The sequence below is a fragment of the Sardina pilchardus genome, chromosome 1 (genome assembly GCF_963854185.1).
Source record: "Sardina pilchardus chromosome 1, fSarPil1.1, whole genome shotgun sequence".
NCBI classification, from domain to species: Eukaryota; Metazoa; Chordata; class Actinopteri; order Clupeiformes; family Clupeidae; genus Sardina; species Sardina pilchardus.
Window position 1 is genome coordinate 25,103,380 of NC_084994.1, and position 21,508 is coordinate 25,124,887.

The 21,508-nt window shown below is 42.1% G+C and overlaps 2 protein-coding genes across 2 annotated transcripts in view; both read left to right on the top strand.

The window, feature by feature from the left end:
- LOC134086228 (NACHT, LRR and PYD domains-containing protein 12-like) overlaps window positions 1-21,508 on the top strand; it is a gene marked incomplete in the record, with an annotated part of 983,201 nt that overhangs the window by 774,149 nt on the left and 187,544 nt on the right.
- LOC134086776 (protein NLRC5-like) overlaps window positions 1-21,508 on the top strand; it is a 62,998-nt gene that overhangs the window by 20,246 nt on the left and 21,244 nt on the right. The window contains exons 16-30 of the mRNA XM_062540053.1: window positions 187-339; window positions 471-641; window positions 1,209-1,361; window positions 1,509-1,679; window positions 2,339-2,491; window positions 2,644-2,814; window positions 4,793-4,966; window positions 5,380-5,553; window positions 7,857-8,027; window positions 8,960-9,130; window positions 10,647-10,817; window positions 13,208-13,381; window positions 13,760-13,933; window positions 20,016-20,186; window positions 20,943-21,113. Coding sequence (XP_062396037.1) covers window positions 187-339; window positions 471-641; window positions 1,209-1,361; window positions 1,509-1,679; window positions 2,339-2,491; window positions 2,644-2,814; window positions 4,793-4,966; window positions 5,380-5,553; window positions 7,857-8,027; window positions 8,960-9,130; window positions 10,647-10,817; window positions 13,208-13,381; window positions 13,760-13,933; window positions 20,016-20,186; window positions 20,943-21,113 — 2,523 coding nt within the window. The remainder of the gene's footprint in view (window positions 1-186; window positions 340-470; window positions 642-1,208; window positions 1,362-1,508; window positions 1,680-2,338; window positions 2,492-2,643; window positions 2,815-4,792; window positions 4,967-5,379; window positions 5,554-7,856; window positions 8,028-8,959; window positions 9,131-10,646; window positions 10,818-13,207; window positions 13,382-13,759; window positions 13,934-20,015; window positions 20,187-20,942; window positions 21,114-21,508) is intronic.

Below are 21,508 nucleotides of genomic sequence, written 5' to 3' on the forward strand. Positions count from 1 at the left end.
GTAGAGTGTATTATTGTTGAATGTTTATAACACTCTGTAAAGCGCCATGAGACATGTGTAATGTTTTGTGAAATTAGATTGAAATTGAAATTATAATCAGACAATAACAAAATCTGTGTTTCAATCTTGACTGGTCTCTGATTTCACTCTTTGTGATTCTCTGTTACATGGTTTATGTTCTTACAGACTTGTTGGCTGTAAACTAAATGGACGATTTTTGGCCTTTACTCTTCAGTGGGCAAACTCCCACCTAAGAGAGCTGGACATCAGTGACAGTGAGCTTCAGGACTGTGTAGGAGAACTGCTCCATCAACCACTGAATCAAGACTGTAAAGTGAGGTCTGTATTTTGCACAGTGCACACAGACTGGTGAATTCTGTTTGATCTAAAAACATTTTTTATCTTTTTTCTGTCATTTCGTGTTTGAATGTAAGGACTTGTTGCTTATAGTGTTTCCTCTCTCACTGTAGACTCATTAGCTGTAGACTCAAACTCAGCTCCTCTGAGATTGTGGTCTCAGTTCTGCAGTCATGTATTTCTCATCTGAGTGAGTTGGACATGAGTGACTGTGATCTGCAAACATCAGAAGAGAAGCAGCTCTCTGGTCTTAGAAACCCAAACTGCCACCTGGAGAAACTGAGGTCAGTAATATTCTGAAAGCCTCAAAGTTCATAGAGGCCTTATTGTTACATTCACGCTTTGGGCATAATGCTACTGGTTTTGGGCACTGGAAAGACAACAGAATCGCTTATTGAGGCCTTTTGAAGGTCTTACTTTCACTTTCACGCCATCCGCTTAAACTTTCCTACTTACTAGATTTGATAAATCTTCCATAGCCTACGTGCACAAGTAAGCCTAGTTTGAGTAGAACTACTGCTCTTCATGATCACTAAACGTTGAATTCCTTTTAATGTTGTCATCAGTTAACTTCATTCAACTGCGCTTCTGATTGAAGTGTCGTTCAGTTGTTGTCCCTAGCTAATTGTGTTAGTGGGCGGAGAACGGCGCAGATTACCCAACGAATTTCAGGATTGGTAAATAGGACGTAAACTGAAGTATCATAGTGTGAGCTTTCCGCGTGTAGGCTTTGGGGCAAACAAACGTTACGATCGCTAATCTACGTACATCTGGCCCTCTGTGTTTCACTCTTGACTGGTCTCTGATTTCACTCTTTGTGTTTCTCTGTGACATTGTTTATGTTCTTACAGACTTGTTGGCTGTAAACTAAATGGACGATTTTTGGCCTCGACTCTTCAGTGGGCAAACTCCCACCTAAGAGAGCTGGACATCAGTGACAGTGAGCTTCAGGACTGTGTAGGAGAACTGATCCATCAACCACTGAATCAAGACTGTAAAGTGAGGTCTGTATTTTTGCCAGGTGCACACAGACTGGTGCTTTCTGTTTGATCTAATAAACAGTCAACATCTTTCTTTCTGGCATTTTGTATTTGGAATGTAAGGGGTATAGAGGACGTGTTGCTTTATAGTATTTTTCTCTCTCACTGTAGACTCATCAGCCGTAAACTCAAACTCAGCTCCTCTGAGGTTGTGGTCTCAGTTCTGCAGTCATGTATTTCTCAACTGAGTGAGTTGGACATGAGTGGCTGTGATCTGCAAACATCAGAAGAGAAGCTGCTCTCTGGTCTGAGAAACCCAAACTGCCATCTGGAGAAACTGAGGTCAGTATAACTCTGAAAGACACAGAGTTCATAGAGGCCTTATTGTTACATTCATGCTTTGGGCATAATGCTACTGGTTTTGGGCACTGGAATCAAGATATGAATTTTTAAAACAGTTTTCATGTATATGGCAGAATACTTAATCAATCGCTATTAGCACTTCTCCTCCCCTGTGCTTGCATGATACACCCACTTTTTAGCTGATCCTCTCAAGAGTGCATATGCAAGACACCGAAAAGCGCAAATAGCCGTGTTCAGCTCCCAGGACAGGCAATCTGTGTTTTTCCTTCAGTGCGACCTGTTTGTACATACCTCGCCATGTTTTTACGCATGCGTTACGCCTGAAATGGGCGCAAAAACGTTAGTCCATCTGGCCCAGGGTTCATACCCATAGAAGCCTTATTTATAAATATACACTGGACATATAATAATTACTGTTTTGAGGCACTAGAATCAAGATATGAATTTGTGAAACATTGTTTTTTTTATTGTGTCAGTATTGTTGTTATTGAACTGATCCCAGACCTGATGTGTTCCATATGGTCACACTTACCTGTAGCGTGAATTAACCAGACAATAACTAAATCTGTCTTTCACTCTTGGTAGGTCTCTGATTTCACTCTTTGTGATTCTATGTGACATTGTTTATGTTCTTACAGACTTGTTGGCTGTAAACTAAATGGACGATTTTTGGCCTCGACTCTTCAGTGGGCAAACTCCCACCTAAGAGAGCTGGACATCAGTGACAGTGAGCTTCAGGACTGTGTAGGAGAACTGATCCATCAACCACTGAATCAAGACTGTAAAGTGAGGTCAGTATTTTGCACAGTACACACAGACTAGTGCTTTCTGTTTGATCTAATAAACAGCCCACATCTTTTTTACTGGCATTTTGTATTTGGAATGTAAGGGGTATAGAGGACGTGTTGCTTTATGGTATTTTTCTATTTTTCTCTCACTGTAGACTCATCAGCCGTGAACTCAAATACAGCTCCCCTGAGGTTGTAGTCTCAGTTCTGCAGTCATATATTTCTCAATTGAGTGAGTTGGACATGAGTGGCTGTGATCTGCAAACATCAGAAGAGAAGCTGCTCTCTGGTCTTAGAAACCCAAACTGCCACCTGGAGAAACTGAGGTCAGTGAAACTCTGAAAGACTTCATGGAGGTCCTCCCTGCACATTCAGACACTAGGCGCAAAAGGATTTGCTATGAGTGGTCTGCCTCGGTTGATGAGGGTTGATGAGAGGGAGCTGAGCCCAGAGCAGTTCTGTGCTCCCTGCTAGTGTGCTAGTGTGTCCATACACACAGAGAAAATTTTACTGATTGTTGTGCCTGTGTTGATGAGAGAGAGTGTTGAGTCCAGAGCAGTTCAGTTCACCCTGATAGTGTGCACATATAGAGCTCTACATCCACACAGGGAGCTGGACACTGAGGATGGGATGATTAGTGGGAGTCCATTTTAGGGAAGGTTCTACAAGACCTAAGCTAAATTATTTCATTTTGCAAACTGTTTTTGTCCGTTGTCATAGGTTTAGTCAGGGGTTTTTTTGGTATTTTTTTGTGTATGAGCAAGTTTCCGTCAAGGATTCCAGGGACACTGAAAGACCGGGGTGCTCAAAACTTGGTGGGAATGTAGCCCCACAAGGAAAGCATGGAACCATTATATTGATCCGTTGTATGTTGTTCGTGATGGGTCATGTCAACCCATCCCATAGCCACTCATTTCATGTATAGCGCCACCTAGTTAAAAATAAAAAGCAAAAATGACGTGTTGTAATCGCAGGTATCTCTGGCTGACATGGTCAAAACTGCACGAAATTGGAAGTGTAGAAGTCATTCCAGGATAGTCCTGCCAACTGTCTATGTCTGTTTGTCCAATTTGTAGATGTGTTGCAGGACACATAACCACTGAATGTATCTCACTGGTTCTGCTTCCTACCCAATCTGTGTACAGCCACCACTATGATTTACATACAGCAAACTTTTCAGTCTGTTTACCAGAAACTACTAAGCAATTTTCTTGGAACGGAACATATGTTCTCACTTCACTTATTTCCACCTGATGGGATGTTACAGAGCATAAAGCAGTTCAGAGCTTAGAGCTGCATCTGGGACACGCCTGAATTACGCCATAGCTCAACTGGTCACCAAAATAGACAGAGCAGAGTAGAGCTTGGAGCTGCATCTGGGACACCGTAACTGGTGGACTAGCAGAGTGGCAGTGGTCAGCTCCAGTGAAGTCAGGGAGTGGGGCTCACTGACTCATTGATGAGGATCGCAAGCCTGTCTGGCTGTCCGGGAGTCACAATATCCCATAGTGAGATACCAGACTACAGTAATGCTTGAAAGACAACTTAAGGTTACTTCCGTAACCCCAGTTCTCTGATAGCATGAGTGAGGTATCTCACCAGACCACCCTCCTTGCCGGTGGTGAGAAGAGGTTGGTTAGCTAGACTGAAGCAATGGCATTGTGCCGTGGATTATAAGAGAGGAGTCTCCTCCACGTTGCATATGTCAGTCATCCAGCCAATAGTGGCTGGCGTAAATAAATATGGCTTCTGGGAAACCTGCAAGAGGGCGTGTCCCATAGTGAGATACCTCACTCGTGCTATCACAGAGAACAGGGGTTACGTGAGTAGCCTTACGTTTTTTCATACCTACAGTACTCACAACCTCAAGACACGGAGATCGCTCACTACATTTAGCCCATCACTGATATTGAAAGGATAGTCCTGCCAACTATCTCTGTCTCCTTGTACAATAAGGAATGGCGATGCAGGACACATAACCACTGAATGTATCTCACCGGCTCTGCTTCCACACTTCCATGTTAGCTACAAACACATGACGCTAAATCTTACCAGCATCAAATTCTAGAAGGGAAATTAATGAGTGATATCTGGGGATCTGGGACTCAGTTTAATACAGTGTTCCGTTACAGCCTGAATCCTGAGTCTTGAGTGGTTACTGTGTCATTGTAAAATTCTCTATCTCTCTCTCTCTCTCTCTCTCTCTCTCTCTCTGTCTCTCTCTCTCTCTCCCCACCTCTCCTCTCTCTCTCTCTCTCTCTCTCTCTATCTATGTCTGGTTGTATGTGTCTATCTGTCTCTCAGGCTCAGTAAGTGTGGAATCTCAGATGAAGGTTATGTTTTACTGGCTCTCACTCTGATGTCAAACCCTTCCTGTGTGAAAGACCTGGATGTGAGCAACAATCATCCTGGAGAATCAGCACAGAAGCTGTTATCTGCTACACTGGAAGATCCTCACCGCAAAGTTGAAGCAATTCAGTACGTGCTCTATATCTTAAATTACAATATGAATTTGCATTTTTATTATTATAAGAATAATTTATTATGTATTTAGTTGGTTGTTTTTACATCAGTGAGGACACATGGGATTGCATTCATTAGCTTAGCTCCTACTGTTAGTTCTCCAGATAGAACAGTACATGTGATTGATGGACTGTAATGAAATCATGAATAGGGGAAATCCAGGACTATGACAATTGTAGTATAGACATGGGGGCAGGTCATTGATAATCATCACAAACAAGGGGGAGAGATTGTTTCACCTGCTTCATTTTCATTGCTTTTTACTGAAATGAAGAATCTGAAACTGAATGCTGCATCAACCAAAGAAACATCCTTTTCTCTACCAATGCCCTTATTATTCTTACACGTCACCTGTATTTGTTAAACAGGCTGAAACAGTGTCACCTCTCTAAAGCAAGCTGTGAAATTATGGCATCAGTGCTGCAGAGGACACCTTCCCATCTGAGAGAACTGGACATGAGTGACAATGACCTGCAGGATGAAGGAGTGGAGCTGCTCTGTGTGGGACTAAGAGAACCGCAATGCAAGCTGGAGACACTGAGGTCAGTTGACAAATGTAATGCAAGTACCCCTGCAAATCTCCCTCAAGTGTCCATTCCTCTGCACTCTGAATATCTCAGTTAGGTCTGATCAAGCTACCTTCTGCCCCTACCAAAGTTCAGCACAACCCACACTCGTATAGCCCTTTTCCACCGACAGAGAACCAGCTCCGTTCCCGTTCGCAAACCAACATTTGAACCGTTCTGGGCTTTTCCACCAAACAAAAGCCGGTCAGAAGTCGAACCAAAAATACTTGTTTTTTTCCTGCGAACCGGAGTGGACGTGTCGTTGCGCCTTCAGAGGGTAGAAGGCTAAAAGCTTGAGTTTTCCGTCCATATCAACTGTTGCCATAAGTAAACAAAACAATTCAACTAGCATTACACTGCAGACGTTGACTAGCATTTCAAACAGCTAATTTCTGCCTTTTTTATGGGACAACTGGTCATATAATTCTCCCGTTTGCATCTCGTTAACTTATGATTTTGCATGCAACACCCATAGTTGATGACGCATCCTTGGTTCGTTTCAGAACTGGTGGAAATGCGGGCTGGTTCACTAGATAGCACCACGGTTCAAAGAATTCTGAAAGGCACCAGGAAACACCAGGTTCGCTGTCGGTGGAAAAAGAGGCCATCGGGCCCTCAGGTCACCCTCATGAAGTCTGTTCATCTTTGCACAAAGGAGCAGATACTGGTCCTGCTACTGAGTTAAGGACCTTCTCCTGCCCTGCTCTCCTAGAGCAACTGCCTGTCTCCTAGAATCTCTTCCATGCTCTTGAGACTGCAGTGGGAGACACAGCAATCTTTCTGGCAATAGAAAGTATTGGTGTGCCATTCTGGAGAAGTTGGACTACCTGTGCAACCTCTGTAGTCTCCAGATACTGGCTTATGCTACCAGTAGTACACTGACCCTATCCGAATGCGAACTAGTGAAAAATCAGTCAACAAGGATGAAGGTGGAAAAATTACCAGTTGCCACCACCTGTAAAGCCATTCCTGTTTTGGGGGTCGTCTCACAGTTAGCCCTATAGTACACCTGTAGAAAATGTTGTTGACATCAAAGCAGGTGAATCTGGTTCACGACCACCTCTGTTACATACAGTATCTGGCCAGATCAATATCCCACAAGTGTGACTGACTTGATGCTATACTCCTATGAACCAGTATTCCCTTCATTTTTGTTGAGCAGTGTATATTATATCTTGAAACCACACTTTACTGGAAGGGACTATTTTACTGTAACTTTCCATTGTAACGGTAGTTGTAATAGGTTATTTTCTGTAGTTCCTACGCATGGCGCATGCACACGTCGCCGGAGTTCTAAGCCTCCACGATTTTTCTTAGACATTATTTCCATTGAACAGGTCACCTCGAAGGCCGATATCCCTTACTTGACATGAAATTCTAGAAGGGGTATTAATGAGTGATACCTGGGGATCTGGGACTCAGTAATACAGCGCTCAGTTGTATCCTGAGTCTTGAGTGGTTACTGTGCCTTTGTAAATGTCTCTCTCTCTCTGTGGCTGTGTACTGTATGTCCATTAACTGATCACACTTACAAAATCAAATCACATTTACAAAATCATTCCAGTTTCCCACCCTTCCACCACTATGATTTACATACAACAAACTGTTCAGCCTGTTTACCAGAAACAAAATACTTTTCTTTTACTTCACTTAATTCTACCTGATGCGATGTGACAGAGCATAAGCCCCATGTTCAGAAGTGTCCCAAATGCAGCATCTGTCCAAAATAGACTTGGTACCTAATTGAAGCAGATCAGAGCTTAGAGCTGCATCCGGGACACATCTGTAACTGGTGGACTAGAAGAGTGGCAGTGGTCAGCTCCAGTGACTGTGTTGTAAGCTGAACAGAACTTTGTGGAAATCAGCAGTAAAGCATGTAATAGGTGTGGAAACGTACAGTACCCTTAATAGCCTCTTAAGCCTGGAAGTGTCAAATGGTGTGCATATAATCAGGCGCACACACTTATGTGATGAGAAATGGCTTCACCTGAACACTATCTAAAATATCTATAAATAAAACAAATCTATACTATCTATAAATAAAACAAAGTTTTTTGCATTATTAGTCATATTTTCTAAAATTCTGCCAAGGTATGTAAACTTAAGAGCATAATGGCATCATCATGCACTTTGTGTCCTATAATGTACCCTCTATATTTGTTTGTCCCATCCTGTATTTTATTTGGTCCTAAAACCTTTTTACCAGTATATTCTTTATGTGTATTCATGATACCATGCCATGTTCTATTCTCTGTCTCTTGGCCTCTCACTCTATGCAGACTTGCTGGTTGTAAGCTAACAGAGGAATCCTGTAAGGCTGTAGCCTCTGCTTTGCAGTCCTCCATCTCCCTAAAGGAACTGGACCTGAGTGATAATGACCTGAAGGATTCTGGAGTTTGGCCTCTCTCTACAGGACTCAGTAACCCTCACTGTAAACTGCAGACTTTAAGGTTTGTGTGCTTATAAGGCGCTCTATAAGCGAAATTAAATTGAAAATTGAAATTGAAATTGCTTGACTTTCATTCTAGTATCATACGACTACTGATTGGAGCTTTTCCATGTGTGTGTTGCATATGCTGGATTAGGCAGGTGTTTTAATGCTTGACTTGACATAGTCAGTAAATGGATTCAGAGTGTGCTGTCAAAGAAAACAAACCAAAGTGATAACTATTAAGGGAATATTAGTTATGTTTAGCCTTGGTATGGCAACTCTTTTTGCTTTCCCCATGCCTCTGTATAGCCACAGTCATTGCATCCCTGGGTAAAATGTACAGAAGTTTCACAAGAACTACAAATCTTATTGATTGTTCATGAACATGCACTAATAATTAGTCAAGAATGTAATGGCTGTTGAAACATACCCTTAATAGCCAGTTAATCCTGAGTGTGTCCACTTGTGTACATACAATCAGACACAATCATTTGATGACAAATGGCTTCACCTGGAAATTCTGTCACGGTACTGTATGTGAACTTAAGAGCATAAGTGCATCATCATGCCCTTTGTGTTTTGTTTTGTTGTGTCCCATATTTATCCTCTACTGTATATTTCTTTGTCCCTTCCTGTATTGCAGCCAGGGGTGTCCAAACTACGGCCCGTGGGCCAACTGCGGCCCGGCACGCACTTTAATGTGGCCCGCTGAGCATGCATTAGTTTATCATAGATCTGGCCCGCCACACTTAGGTTATCATTGGCTGTTGGCTATTTCTTTCCAGCAATGACGTTGTGGTTATCATTGCTGCAAATTGCTTTACACTCTTCTTAGAGAATGTTTTCATATTGTAATTGGTCCTAACCATTTACACCAGTGTATTCTTTATGTGTATTCATGATACCGTGCCATGTTCTATTCTCTGTCTCTTGGCCTCTCACTCTATGCAGACTTGCTTGTTGTAAGTTAACAGAGGAATCCTGTAAGGCTGTAGCCTCTGCTTTGCAGTTCTCCATCTCCCTAAAGGAACTGGACCTGAGTGATAATGACCTGAAGGATTCTGGAGTTCAGCTTCTCTCTACAGGAGTCAGTAGCCCTCACTGTAAACTGCAGACTTTAAGGTTTGTGTGCTTGACTTTCATTCTAGTATCACATTGGAGCTTGTCCATGTGTGTGTTGCATGTGCTGAATTAGTTTGTTGTCCATTAACTGATCACGCTTCTGTTTTTACAAAATCATTCCAGTTTGGATATATTGACAGGATAGTTCTGCCAACGATCTATGTCTTCTTGTACAATAAGAAGTTGATGCAGGTTGCATAACCACTGAATGTATCTCACTGGTTTTGCTTCCCACCCTATCTGCCACCACCATGATTTACATACAACAAACTCTTCAGTCTGTTTACCAGAAAAGACAAAATACTTTTCTTGGAGGGGAAAATATATTTTTACTTCACTTATTTCCACCTGATGGGATGTGACAGAGCATAAGCCCCATGTTCAGAAGTGTCCCAGATGCAGCATCTGTCCAAAATAGACTTGGTACCTAATTGAAGCAGATCAGAGCAGAGCTGCATCTGGGACACTTCTGAATCACACCGTCTCTCAACTGGTCTCGAAAATAGACAGAGCAGAGCAGAGCTTAGAGCTGCATCTGGGACACATCTGTAACTGGTGGACTAGCAGAGTGGCAGTGGTCAGCTCCAGCGACTGTCTTGTAAACTGAACAGAACTTTGTGGAAATCAGCTGTAAAGCATGTAATAGGTGTGGAAACGTCCCCTCAATAGCCTCTTAAACCTGGACGTGTCAAATGGTGTGCATATAATCAGACACACACACTTATGTGATGAGAAATGGCTTCACCTGAACACTATCTCTAAATAAAACTAAGTCTTATGGATGATTAGTCATATTTTCCAAAATTCTGCCAAGTTATGTAAACTTAAAGTGTAACTTCACCCTAAAATATTTTTTTGAGCTGTTGATTGATTGAAATTACTCATAAGTGGTGAGTTACACTATTACCAGGGTTAATATTGACAAAAATCGTGTTTCTCGAGAAAAGTAACATTTCGTATGATTTTGTATTGGAGATATAGCTCTTCACGTCTTCTACAGGTTGAAACATGCCATGGCATTTTGGTCCAAAATGCTATTAGAATGCTGACGTAGTCCTGCACTTCTCTGGCGAATCTACGTCACCGGGTTGTTACAAATTAGGAATGAAACGCCCCAACACTTGCTGCCCTGATTAGCCTACCTGTGATAAGCCATGTCTGCAGCACTCATTCCCAGATTGACACGAAATCACCATGGTTCATTGGCTGCAGCAGTGCTGCACGCCCTTCCAAATTTCAGAACGTCTAGCCCATTTTGAAAGCCTTTTTCAGAAATGTGAAGTGGGTGGAGTTATGAGGTGAAGTTACACTTTAAGAGCACAACTGCATCATCATGCACTTTGTGTTTTGTTTTGTTGTGTCCTACTGTATAATGTATCCTCTATATTTGTTTGTCCCATCCTGTATTCTATTTGGTCCTAAAACCTTTTTACGAGTGTATTCTTTATTTGTATTCATGCTGCCATGTCATCTTTTATTCGCTGTCTCTTGCCCTCTCACTCTCACACATATGCAGACTTGCTGGTTGTAAGCTAACAGTGGAATCCTGTAAGGCTGTAGCCTCTGCTTTGCAGTCCTCCATCTGTCTAAAGGAACTGGACCTGAGTCACAATGACCTGAAGGATTCTGGAGTTCAGCTTCTCTCTACAGGACTCAGGAGCCCTCACTGTAAACTGCAGACTTTAAGGTTTGTGTTCTTGACTTTCATTCTAGTATCACACGACCCCTGATTGGAGCTTGTCCGTGTGTGATGCTTGTGCTGGATTAGGTTTCTGTCCATTACTGTCAGACTTCTGTCTATAAAATAGGAGAGGACAGGATACTCCTGCCAACTATTATAGTGGTGAATGTGACATGTAGGTTTTTTTATTCTTGAGTCGACATAGTCAGTAAATGGATTCAGTACTGTCAAAGAAAACAACCAAAGTGATAACTATCAAGGGAATATTAGTTATGTTTACTGTAAAGGGTGAAAAAGTATCCCTAACGCACCACTGAAACACGTCGGACTTTCTCCCATTAATGCGTGAAGAACAATGGATCAATAGGCATGTGGAGTTAGATGGTAAAGTTATTAGGAGAAAAAACACGATTTATCTGACTCCATAAAATGAATAATTTGTATCTCTAATAAATTACCAAATAACTAATATGTGAACTATCAATTTAACAAGTTACCAAGTTGCCAATACACCAGATAAAACAATGTATCAAAAGAAAATAACAAACCATAAATAAATAGAGAGATAAAGAGAGAAAGGGAGAGAGAGACAGAGAGAAGCCAAAGGCTAGTGTGATCTCTTGCAAAGATTAGAGACAAGAAAGAAGAGAGTGAGCTGAGAAATATCTCAACCTTTATCCTTTATCCAGGTCACCCCCGACTAAGCGGTGGGTGTGGTGTAGGTGTGTCAACCTAAAATTCTCTAGTGTAGTTCTTATTCTACGACTATGTACAAATACATTAGATTGCAATGAAACAATGATCAGGCTGTTGTCCACTTTACAGGTAGCCTATTAATTCAAGACCAAACATGAATGTATTACATTCACAACATACATTTACAGAGATTTCATAGGTGATCATCTCCACTGCATAGGAACGATAGGCATTTCACTACGGGATTCTTTGTGGGGTGTCTGGCCATAGCCAGCTAGGGAGAATAGAAACATAACATAACTAAGGACCTTCTTTTAACATCTATTTTTATACTCAGTTCTGAGCAGACATTTAACAGCTGAGATATTGTTTAATTACTGGAGATTTCCCCACAGTGTCATTCACTGATCACACTGCTGTTTTTATAAAAATCATTTCAGTTTGGATATATTGACAGGATAGTCCTGCCAACTATCTATGTCTCCTTGTACAATAAGTAGTTGTGACACAGGACACATAATCACTGAATGTATCTCAAAGGTTCTACTTCCCATCCTATCTCTGCACAGCCACCACTATGATTGACATACAACAAACTGTTCATTCGGTTTGCCAGAAACTACTAAACACTTTCCTTGGAAGGGAAAATATAATCTTACTTCACTTATTTCCACCTGATGGGATGTTACAGAGCATAGAGCAGTTCAGAAGAAGACTCCAACATAGACCGAGCAGGTAGAGCTTAGAGCTGCATCTGGGACACTTCTGTAACTGGTGGACTAGCAGAGTGGCAGTGGTCAGCTCCAGTGAAGTCAGGGAGTGGGGCACACTGACTCTGATGGGCATCACAAGCCTGTCTGGCAGTCCGGGAGTCATAATATCCCATAATGAGATACCAGACTACAGTAATGCTTGAAAGACAACTTAAGGTTACTCACGTAACCCTGGTTCTCTGATAGCATGAGTGAGGTATCTCACCAGACCACCCTCCTTGCTGGTGGTGAGAAGAGTTGGTTAGCTAGACTGAAGCAATGGCATTGTGCCGTGGATTATAAGAGAGGAGGAGTCTCCTCCACGTTGCATACTGTATGTCAGTCATCCAGCCAATAGTGGCTGGCGTAAAGAACTTTGGCTTCTGGGGCGCCTGCAAGAGGGCGTGTCTTATAGTGAGATACCTCACTCATGCTATCGGAGAATAGGGGTTACGTGAGTAACCTTACGTTTTTTCATACCTATAATACTCACAACCTCAAGAAACGGAGATCTACAGTATATGAAAATTTGCTGGATTTCTCCTAAAAGCAGTTTATAGAGTAGCATGTAGCTTCGCTCATTTGTAGCAGTCTACATTTTTGTCCATCACTGATATTGACAGGATAGTCCTGCCAAGTACCTCTGTCTCCTTGTACAATAAGTAGTGGTGATGCAGGACACATAACCACTAAATGTATCTCACCGGCTCTTCTTCCACACTTCCATGTTAGCTACAAACACATGACGCTAAATCCTACCAACATCACATTCTAGAAGGGAAATTAATGAGTGACATCTGGGGATCTGGGAGTTTAATAGTGTTCAGTTACAGTCTGAATCCTGAGTCTTGAGTAGTTACTGTGTCATTGTAAAATTCTCTCTCTCTCTCTCTCTCTCTCTCGGTGTGGCTGTGTATATCTGGTTGTATGTGTCTATCTGTCTCTCAGGCTCAGTAAGTGTGGAATCTCAGATGAAGGTTATGTTTTACTGGCTCTCACTCTGATGTCAAACCCTTCCTGTGTGAAAGACCTGGATGTGAGCGACAATCATCCAGGAGAATCAGCACAGAAGCTGTTATCTGCTACACTGGAAGATCCTCACCGCAAAGTTGAAGCAATTCAGTACGTGCTCTATATCTTAAATTACAATCTGAATTTGTATTTTTATTATAATTATGTATTTAGTTAGTTGTTTTTACACCATTCATTAGCTTAGCTCCTACTGTTAGTTCTCCAGATAGAACAGTACATGTGATTGATGGACTGTAATGAAAACATGAATAGGGGAAACCCAGGACTAATGCCAATTGTAGTATAGACATGGGGGCAGGTCATTGATAATCATCACAAACAAGGGGGAGAGATTGTTTCACCTGCTTGATTTTCATTGCTTTTTACTGAAATGAAGAATCTGAAACTGAATGCTGCATCAACCAAAGAAACATCCTTTTTTCTATATGCCCTTATTATTCTTACACATCACCTGTATTTGTTAAACAGGCTGAAACAGTGTCACCTCTCTAAAGCAAGCTGTGAAATGATGGCATCAGTGCTGCAGAGGACACCTTCCCATCTGAGAGAACTGGACATGAGTGACAATGACCTGCAGGATGAAGGAATGGAGCTGCTCTGTGTGGGACTAAGAGAACCGCAATGCAAGCTGGAGACACTAAGGTCAGTTGACAAATGTAATGCAAGTACCCCTGCAAATCTCCCTCAAGTGTCCATTCCTCTGCACACTGAATATCTCAGTTAGGTCTGATCAAGCTACCTTCTGCCCCTACCAAAGTTCAGCACAACCCACACTCGTATAGCCCTTTTCCACCAACAGAGAACCAGCTCCGTTCCCGTTCGCAAACCAACATTTGAACCGTTCTGGGCTTTTCCACCAAACAAAAGCCGGTTTGGAATGTGGCACCTTGGTTCAGAAGTCGAACCAAAAATACTTGTTTTTCCTGCGAACAGGAGTGGATGTGTCGTTGCGCCTTCAGAGGGTAGAAGGCTAAAAGCTTGAGTTTTCCGTCCATATCAACTGTTGCCATGAGTAAACAAAACGATTCAACTAGCATTACACTGCAGACGTTGACTAGCATTTCAAACAGCTAATTTCTGCCTTTTTTATGGGACAACAGGTCATATAATTCTCCCGTTTATGCATCTCGTTAACTTTTGATTTTGCATGCAACACCCATAGCTGATGACGCATCCTTGGTTCGGTTCAGAACTGGTGGAAATGCGGGCTGGTTCACTAGATAGCACCACGGTTCAAAGAATTCTGAAAGGCACCAGGAAACACCAGGTTCGCTGTCGGTGGAAAAAGAGGCCATCGGGCCCTCAGGTCACCCTCATGAAGTCTGTTCATCTTTGCACAAAGTAGCAGATACTGGTCCTACTACCGGGTTAAGGACCTTCTACCACCCTGCCCTGCTCTCCTATAGCAACTGCCTGTCTCCTAGAATCTCTTCCATGCTCTTGAGACTGCAGTGGGAGACACAGCAATCTTTCTGGCAATAGAAAGTATTGGTGTGCCATTCTGGAGAAGTTGGACTACCTGTGCGCAACCTCTGTAGGCTCCAGATACTGGCTTATGCTACCAGTAGTACACTGACCCTATCCGAATGCAAAACTAGTGAAAAATCAGTCAAGAAGGATGAAGGTGGAAAAATTACCAGTTGCCACCACCTGTAAAGCCATTCCTGTTTTGGGGGTCATCTCACAGTTAGCCCTATAGTACACCTGTAGAAAATGTTGTTGACATCAAAGCAGGTGAATCTGATTCACAACCACCTCTGTTACATATCTGGCAAGATCAATATCCCACAAGTGTGACTGACTTGATGCTATACTCCTATGAACCAGTGTTCCCTTAATTTTTGTTGAGCAGTGTATATTTAGGGCCCGAGCACCGAGGTGCGGCCGCTGTAGCAGCAGCTGCACCGTAGGTGCAAGGCCCTATTGTTTTTGCTCAGATTATTCTTATTCTCTTTTCCTCTTAGCCCGTGCGGCCGTTTCACCAACTTGGCATACTCCAAAACTCTTGTAATTTGGCAGGCATATGTAGAATTGCATTTCATGCTCAGAGACAGAGCCCTGGCCTAGGGTGTGGCTCAGGGACTCTATAGCGCCATCTAGCGCTAGGGATGGGTATTGATAAGTTTTTATCAATGTCGATGGCATTATCGATTCTGCCTATCAATCCAATTCCTTATCAATTCTCTTATCGATTCCCAAAAAATGTAGGTGCACCCACATTTTTCATTGCATCGCCTTTAACGCCAGAAGGTCACCTTTTATCGCTCTCCTTTCATATAATGTGAATGAGTTTTTAACAATAAGGCGTAGAAAAAGCTTGTCTTTATTTAAAACACAATATACATATTCTTTATAAAGAATTATAAAGATGTATAGCCTACAGTATATATATATAATATAATATAATTCTTTATATGTTCTAATCTATACTACTGACATTTCTGAATTCTGATATTCATGACATTGACATATTCATATTACAACTCTTTAATTCAGCTGTCGGCTTGAAGCCTCAAATTGTAAACAAAGTAGCATAGTTGGCTAGCTTATTATAGTCGACTGGTTGGACTGTTCAGTTTCCCCACGTGTGTTTAAGTTGCAAGGTAGGCTAATACTTTTTCTCCTTGGGACAGGCCCTTTTGAGTCTTAGAGTTGGAAAACATTGAGATGATCAGTCAACTTGAATGCAAGAGTTTGAATCAAATTTGTGCAGTAGCCTGCGCTATGATGCTAACCGAAATTAATTATAATGTCGCTAGTTGTCTTCTATGCGTCATTGCTTTCACGATTGTGAATGTGCATGACGAGGGGCGGGTGTCCATTGAGCGCGCACGGGAGAGGGAGAGTGAGCGGGCCAAGGGGGTTACTTATATACAGTTTGGCAAAGTTGCACACATAGTCTACAATTAAAACTTGTGAAGGAAACGTATGCTTTCACCCGAGCAGCGTCAGGTGCACCTAGATTTATTTTCAGGCACACTCTTAAACATTTTGGGCGCATATGCACTCTGGAGCCCTGGACCGGGCAACGTTAGCACCCCTCCGTAGGCTGTCGAACACATGACACTCTTGGAGCTTAATCCCATGCTTCACGGACAAATGTTTTAACATATTGCTGGTATTACTACCCTTACACGATAACAATACTGTACTGGTTGCAGACGGCAGAATATTCATCACGTTTAGTGAAATGGGGCCAGGCTTTGGATCTCTTCCTCCTCTCGGGGTTGACTTGTAGTATGAGTCGTCGCAGAGGGCGTGTAGTAACACAACATTTCAGGAAAACCGGAAAAAGTCCGACGTCATGCAGGCTGAGGGAATCGTTAAGGGAATCGATAACAAAAAAGACGTACGATGTCGATGGAATTGATCAGTTAAACAAGACGGAACCGGTTATCGATGCCCAACCCTACCTAGCGCGTTGTCTGTTGTGGTTGACACATACATTCACGGAAATGGCCCAGATTTGGTGGGAATATGTGTTGTATGAATCTGAACAAGTTTTACATTTAAACGATATAGTGAATCTTAGAAGAATTTGAGTTATGATTGTGATGTTTGAAAAACACTAGACGGTTTATCGAAATCATGTCATTTAAGCACTAAAATGATTCCCGAGAGGAATTGCGACCAGATTTTTGAATTTCAAAAGTATATTGAAATGGTGAAGGTTTGAATCTAGGTGTCTTATAAAAGAAACAAAAAGTTGGTGTTATAGGCAGAAAACAGTGACTAATTTGGATGAAATTTGATGGAGTATTAGTTAGTGTGTTTGTAGTGACAGTCATTGTGATAGGATAGCCAAGTGGTGTAGGAGGAATCAGGCCGATACAGCAGGTTTAAGAGGGCCCACGGTGTTTTTATTTACAACGTGGAAAAATAATCAACATATAGTCCATGTTTCCGATCAGTCGTACCCGACGTGAGATGAAAAAGATTGACAAACAAACATTTAACAAACACTAAAGTTAAGGTCTCTGAATGGCAACATGCCACTATCAAAAAGCAGACCTACACGCAAGGCTCACAGCAGCCTCTTACCGCGCGTCTCGAAACACTTCGAAGAACAAACCCCTACACAGAGGAAAGCTAGCATTTAAATGGCCAATCAATTAATTACTTCCGCCAACACCGGCGAAGTCTAAACACCCATCAAAGGGCACACCGCCCCTATCTGGCGGACATCTACATCACTCATTTACCATAGCTTAGGCCTACATCAACCCCAACCGCCCATGCTCACACATTAAGCAATTTCCTCGCGCGCCAAGGAACGTACCCAATAACATGAACACGGGGCAAATAATACAGGACATTAAACACATCAATAATTAAATAAAACTCAAAAATAATAGTGTGATGTGCTGCTGAGGCGGCACATTGTCACAGTCATATACAAAGTTTTGAATTTGGTGTTGTTTGTGTTTTTTTAAAAGCGCATTAATGATTGTGATGGACACAGTTTTAGCTAAAATATTTTGAAGCGAGTTGATGAATAATTATAATCATATCAACCTATGCTGCAATTTTAACCATGTTAACAGAAAGTGAGATATTTAGGTTTATTAGGTTTTTATAGGTCTGTGTGCCTAGCCGCGCACGGTCTTGCTCCCTCACTGTGGCTCACCCACTCTCCCCCTCCTTGTCTGTTTCCCTCCCCCCACAGTTCTTCCCACTCCCCCCCTCTCTCCCAGCTGGATGTCTCTCTAACCTCCCCCGCTTGCCACACAGAGACTCAGACACAGACACAGACACACACACACAGACACACACACACAGACACACACACACACACACACACACACACACACACACACACACACACACACACAGAGAGTCAAGAATGACAGTGTGATGCAAAGTAAAAGGTAAAGAAAACATCATGTGTATAAAGATTTTACTCAGGTTAAGTCATTTTTGTGATAGAATTGGGGACTGACTAAGTCAGACCCAAGTTCTAATCCTCATAAAAATGCTTGGTTGGAATGGCATGTAATAACCAGAATACAGTAAAGTCATGTATTTTGAAACACTTGTCCTAGACGGTTTATCGAATCAAACCAAGGGTTTATCGAATCATATCATATCATATCAGCAGTAAAATGGTCTTGAGGGGTTGCCCAAGAGGAATTGTGAAGTATATTGAAATGGTGAATGTTTGAATTGGGGTGTCTTTTAAGACAGAAAAAGGCCGCAAGGGGCATTGATGGGCCCAAGCACCATTTAGTCTGTGACCCAAATTTGGCGGGCTTGTGTGTTGCTACCTCTAGACTGAGACAGAGCCCTGGCCTAGGGTGTGGCTTTGGGACTCCTGGTCACTCACTCACTCACTCACTCACTCACTCACTCACGCACACACACACACACACTCTCACTCACACACTCTCCTCACTCACTCACACACACACACACACACACACACACACACACACACACACGCACACGCACACGCACACGCACACGCACACACACACACACACACACAGAGTCAAGAATGACAGTGTGATGCAAAGTAAAAGGTAAAGAAAACATCATGTGTATAAAGATTTTACTCAGGTTAAGTCATTTTTGTGATAGAATTGGGGACTGACTAAGTCAGACCCAAGTTATAATCCTCATAAAAATGCTTGGTTGGAATGGCATGTAATAACCAAAATACAGTAAAGTCATGTATTTTGAAACACTTGTCCTAGACGGTTTATCGAATCAAACCAAGGGTTTATCGAATCATATCATATCAGCAGTAAAATGATCTTGAGGGGTTGCCCAAGAGGAATTGTGAAGTATATTGAAATGGTGAATGTTTGAATTGGGGTGTCTTTTAAGACAGAAAAAGGCCGCAAGGGGCATTGATGGGCCCAAGCACCCTTTAGTCTGTGACCCAAATTTGGTGGGCTTGTGTGTTGCTACCTCTAGACTGAGACAGAGCCCTGGCCTAGGGTGTGGCTTAGGGACTCCTGGTCACTCACTCACTCACTCACTCACTCACTCACACACACACACACACACACACACACACACGCACACGCACACGCACACACACACACACACACACAGAGTCAAGAATGACAGTGTGATGCAAAGTAAAAGGTAAAGAAAACATCATGTGTATAAAGATTTTACTCAGGTTAATTCATTTTTGTGATCTGTCCAAAATGGACTTAATGGACCTAATTGAAGCAGAGCAGAGCTTAGAGCTGCATCCGGGACACATCTGTAACTGGTGGACTAGCAGAGTGGCAGTGGTCAGCTCCAGTGACTGTGTTGTAAGCTGAACAGAACTTTGTGGAAATCAGCAGTAAAGCATGTAATAGGTTTGGAAGCGTACAGTACCCTTAATAGCCTCTTAAGCCTGGATGTGTCAAATGGTGTGCATATAATCAGACACACACACTTATGTGATGAGAAATGGCTTCACCTGAACACTATCTAAAATATCTATAAATAAAACAAATCTATACTATCTATAAATAAAACAAAGTTTTTTGCATGATTAGTCATATTTTCCAAAAATCTGCCAAGGTATGTAAACTTAAGAGCACAACGGCATCATCATGCACTTTGTGTTTTGTTTTGTTGTGTCCTATAATGTACCCTCTAGATTTGTTTGTACCTTCCTGTATTGTAATTGGTCCTAAACATTTTTACCAGTGTTTTCTTTATGTGTATTCATGCTACCATGCCATGTTCTATTCTCTGTCTCTTGGCCTCTCACTCTATGCAGACTTGCTGGTTGTAAGCTAACAGAGAAATCCTGTAAGGCTGTAGCCTCTGCTTTGCAGTCATTGGTCTCTCTGACAGAACTGGACCTGAGTCACAATGACCTGAAGGAGTCTGGAGTTCAGCTTCTCTCTAAAAGACTCAGTAGCCCTCACTGTAAACTGCAGACTTTAAGGTTTGTGTGCTTGACTTTCATTCTAGTATCACACAACTCCTAATTGGAGCTTATCCATGTGTGGGTTGCATGTGCTGGATTAGGTTTCTGTCCATTAACTGGTCACACTCCTCTCTACAAAATAGGAGAGGATAGGATAGTCCTGCCAGCTATCAATATGTTCTGTTACAGGAGGTAGTTGTGATTGTGCAATGCAGGTGTTTTAATACTTCGACAGAGTGTGCTGTCAAGGAAAACAACCAAAGTGATAACTATCAAGGGGATATTAGTTATGTTTACCCTCGGTATGGCAGCTCTTTTTGCTTTCCTCTGTTGCCACAGTCATTGCAGCCCTGGGTAAAATGTACAAAAGTTTCACAAGAACTACAAAACGTATTGATTGTTTATATACTGTATATGCACTAATAATTACAGTCAAGCATGTAATGGCGGTGGAAATATTCCCTTAATGGACAGTTAATCCTGAGAGTGTGTCCACTTGTGTACATACTGTACAATCAGACACACACAAATTTGATAATAAATGTCTTCACCTGAAAATTCTGTCTCAATATGTGAACTTAAGAGCATAAGTGCATCATCATGCCCTTTGTGTTTTGTTTTGTTGTGTCCTGTATTTACAGTATCCTCTAGATTTGTTTGTACCTTCCTGTATTGTAATTGGTCCTGAACATTTTTACCAGTGTTTTCTTTATGTGTATTCATGCTACCATGCCATGTTCTATTCTCTGTCTCTTGCCCTCTCACTCTATGCAGACTTGCTGGTTGTGAGCTAACAGAGGAATCCTGTAAGGCTGTAGCCTCTGCTTTGCAGTCATTGGTCTCTCTGACAGAACTGGACCTGAGTCACAATGACCTGAAGGAGTCTGGAGTTCGGCTTCTCTCTAAAAGACTCAGTAGCCCTCACTGTAAACTGCAGACTTTAAGGTTTGTGTACTTGACTTTCATTCTAATATCACACAACTCCTAATTGGAGCTTATCCATGTGTGTGTTGCATGTGCTGGATGAGGTTTCTGTCCATTAACTGGTCACACTCCTCTCTACAAAATAGGAGAGGATAGGATAGTCCTGCCAGCTATCAATGTGTTCTGTTACAGGAGGTAGTTGTGATTGTGCAATGCAGGTGTTTTAATACTTGAGTCGACATAGTCAATATAAATGGATTCAGAGTGTCCTGTCAAAGAAAACAAACCAAAGTGATAACTATCAAGGGAACATTAGTTACTGTATGTTTACCGTTGGTATGGCAGCTCTTTTTGCTTTCCCCATGCCTCTGTAGCCAGTCATTGCAGTCCTGGGTAAAATGTACAGAAGTTTCACA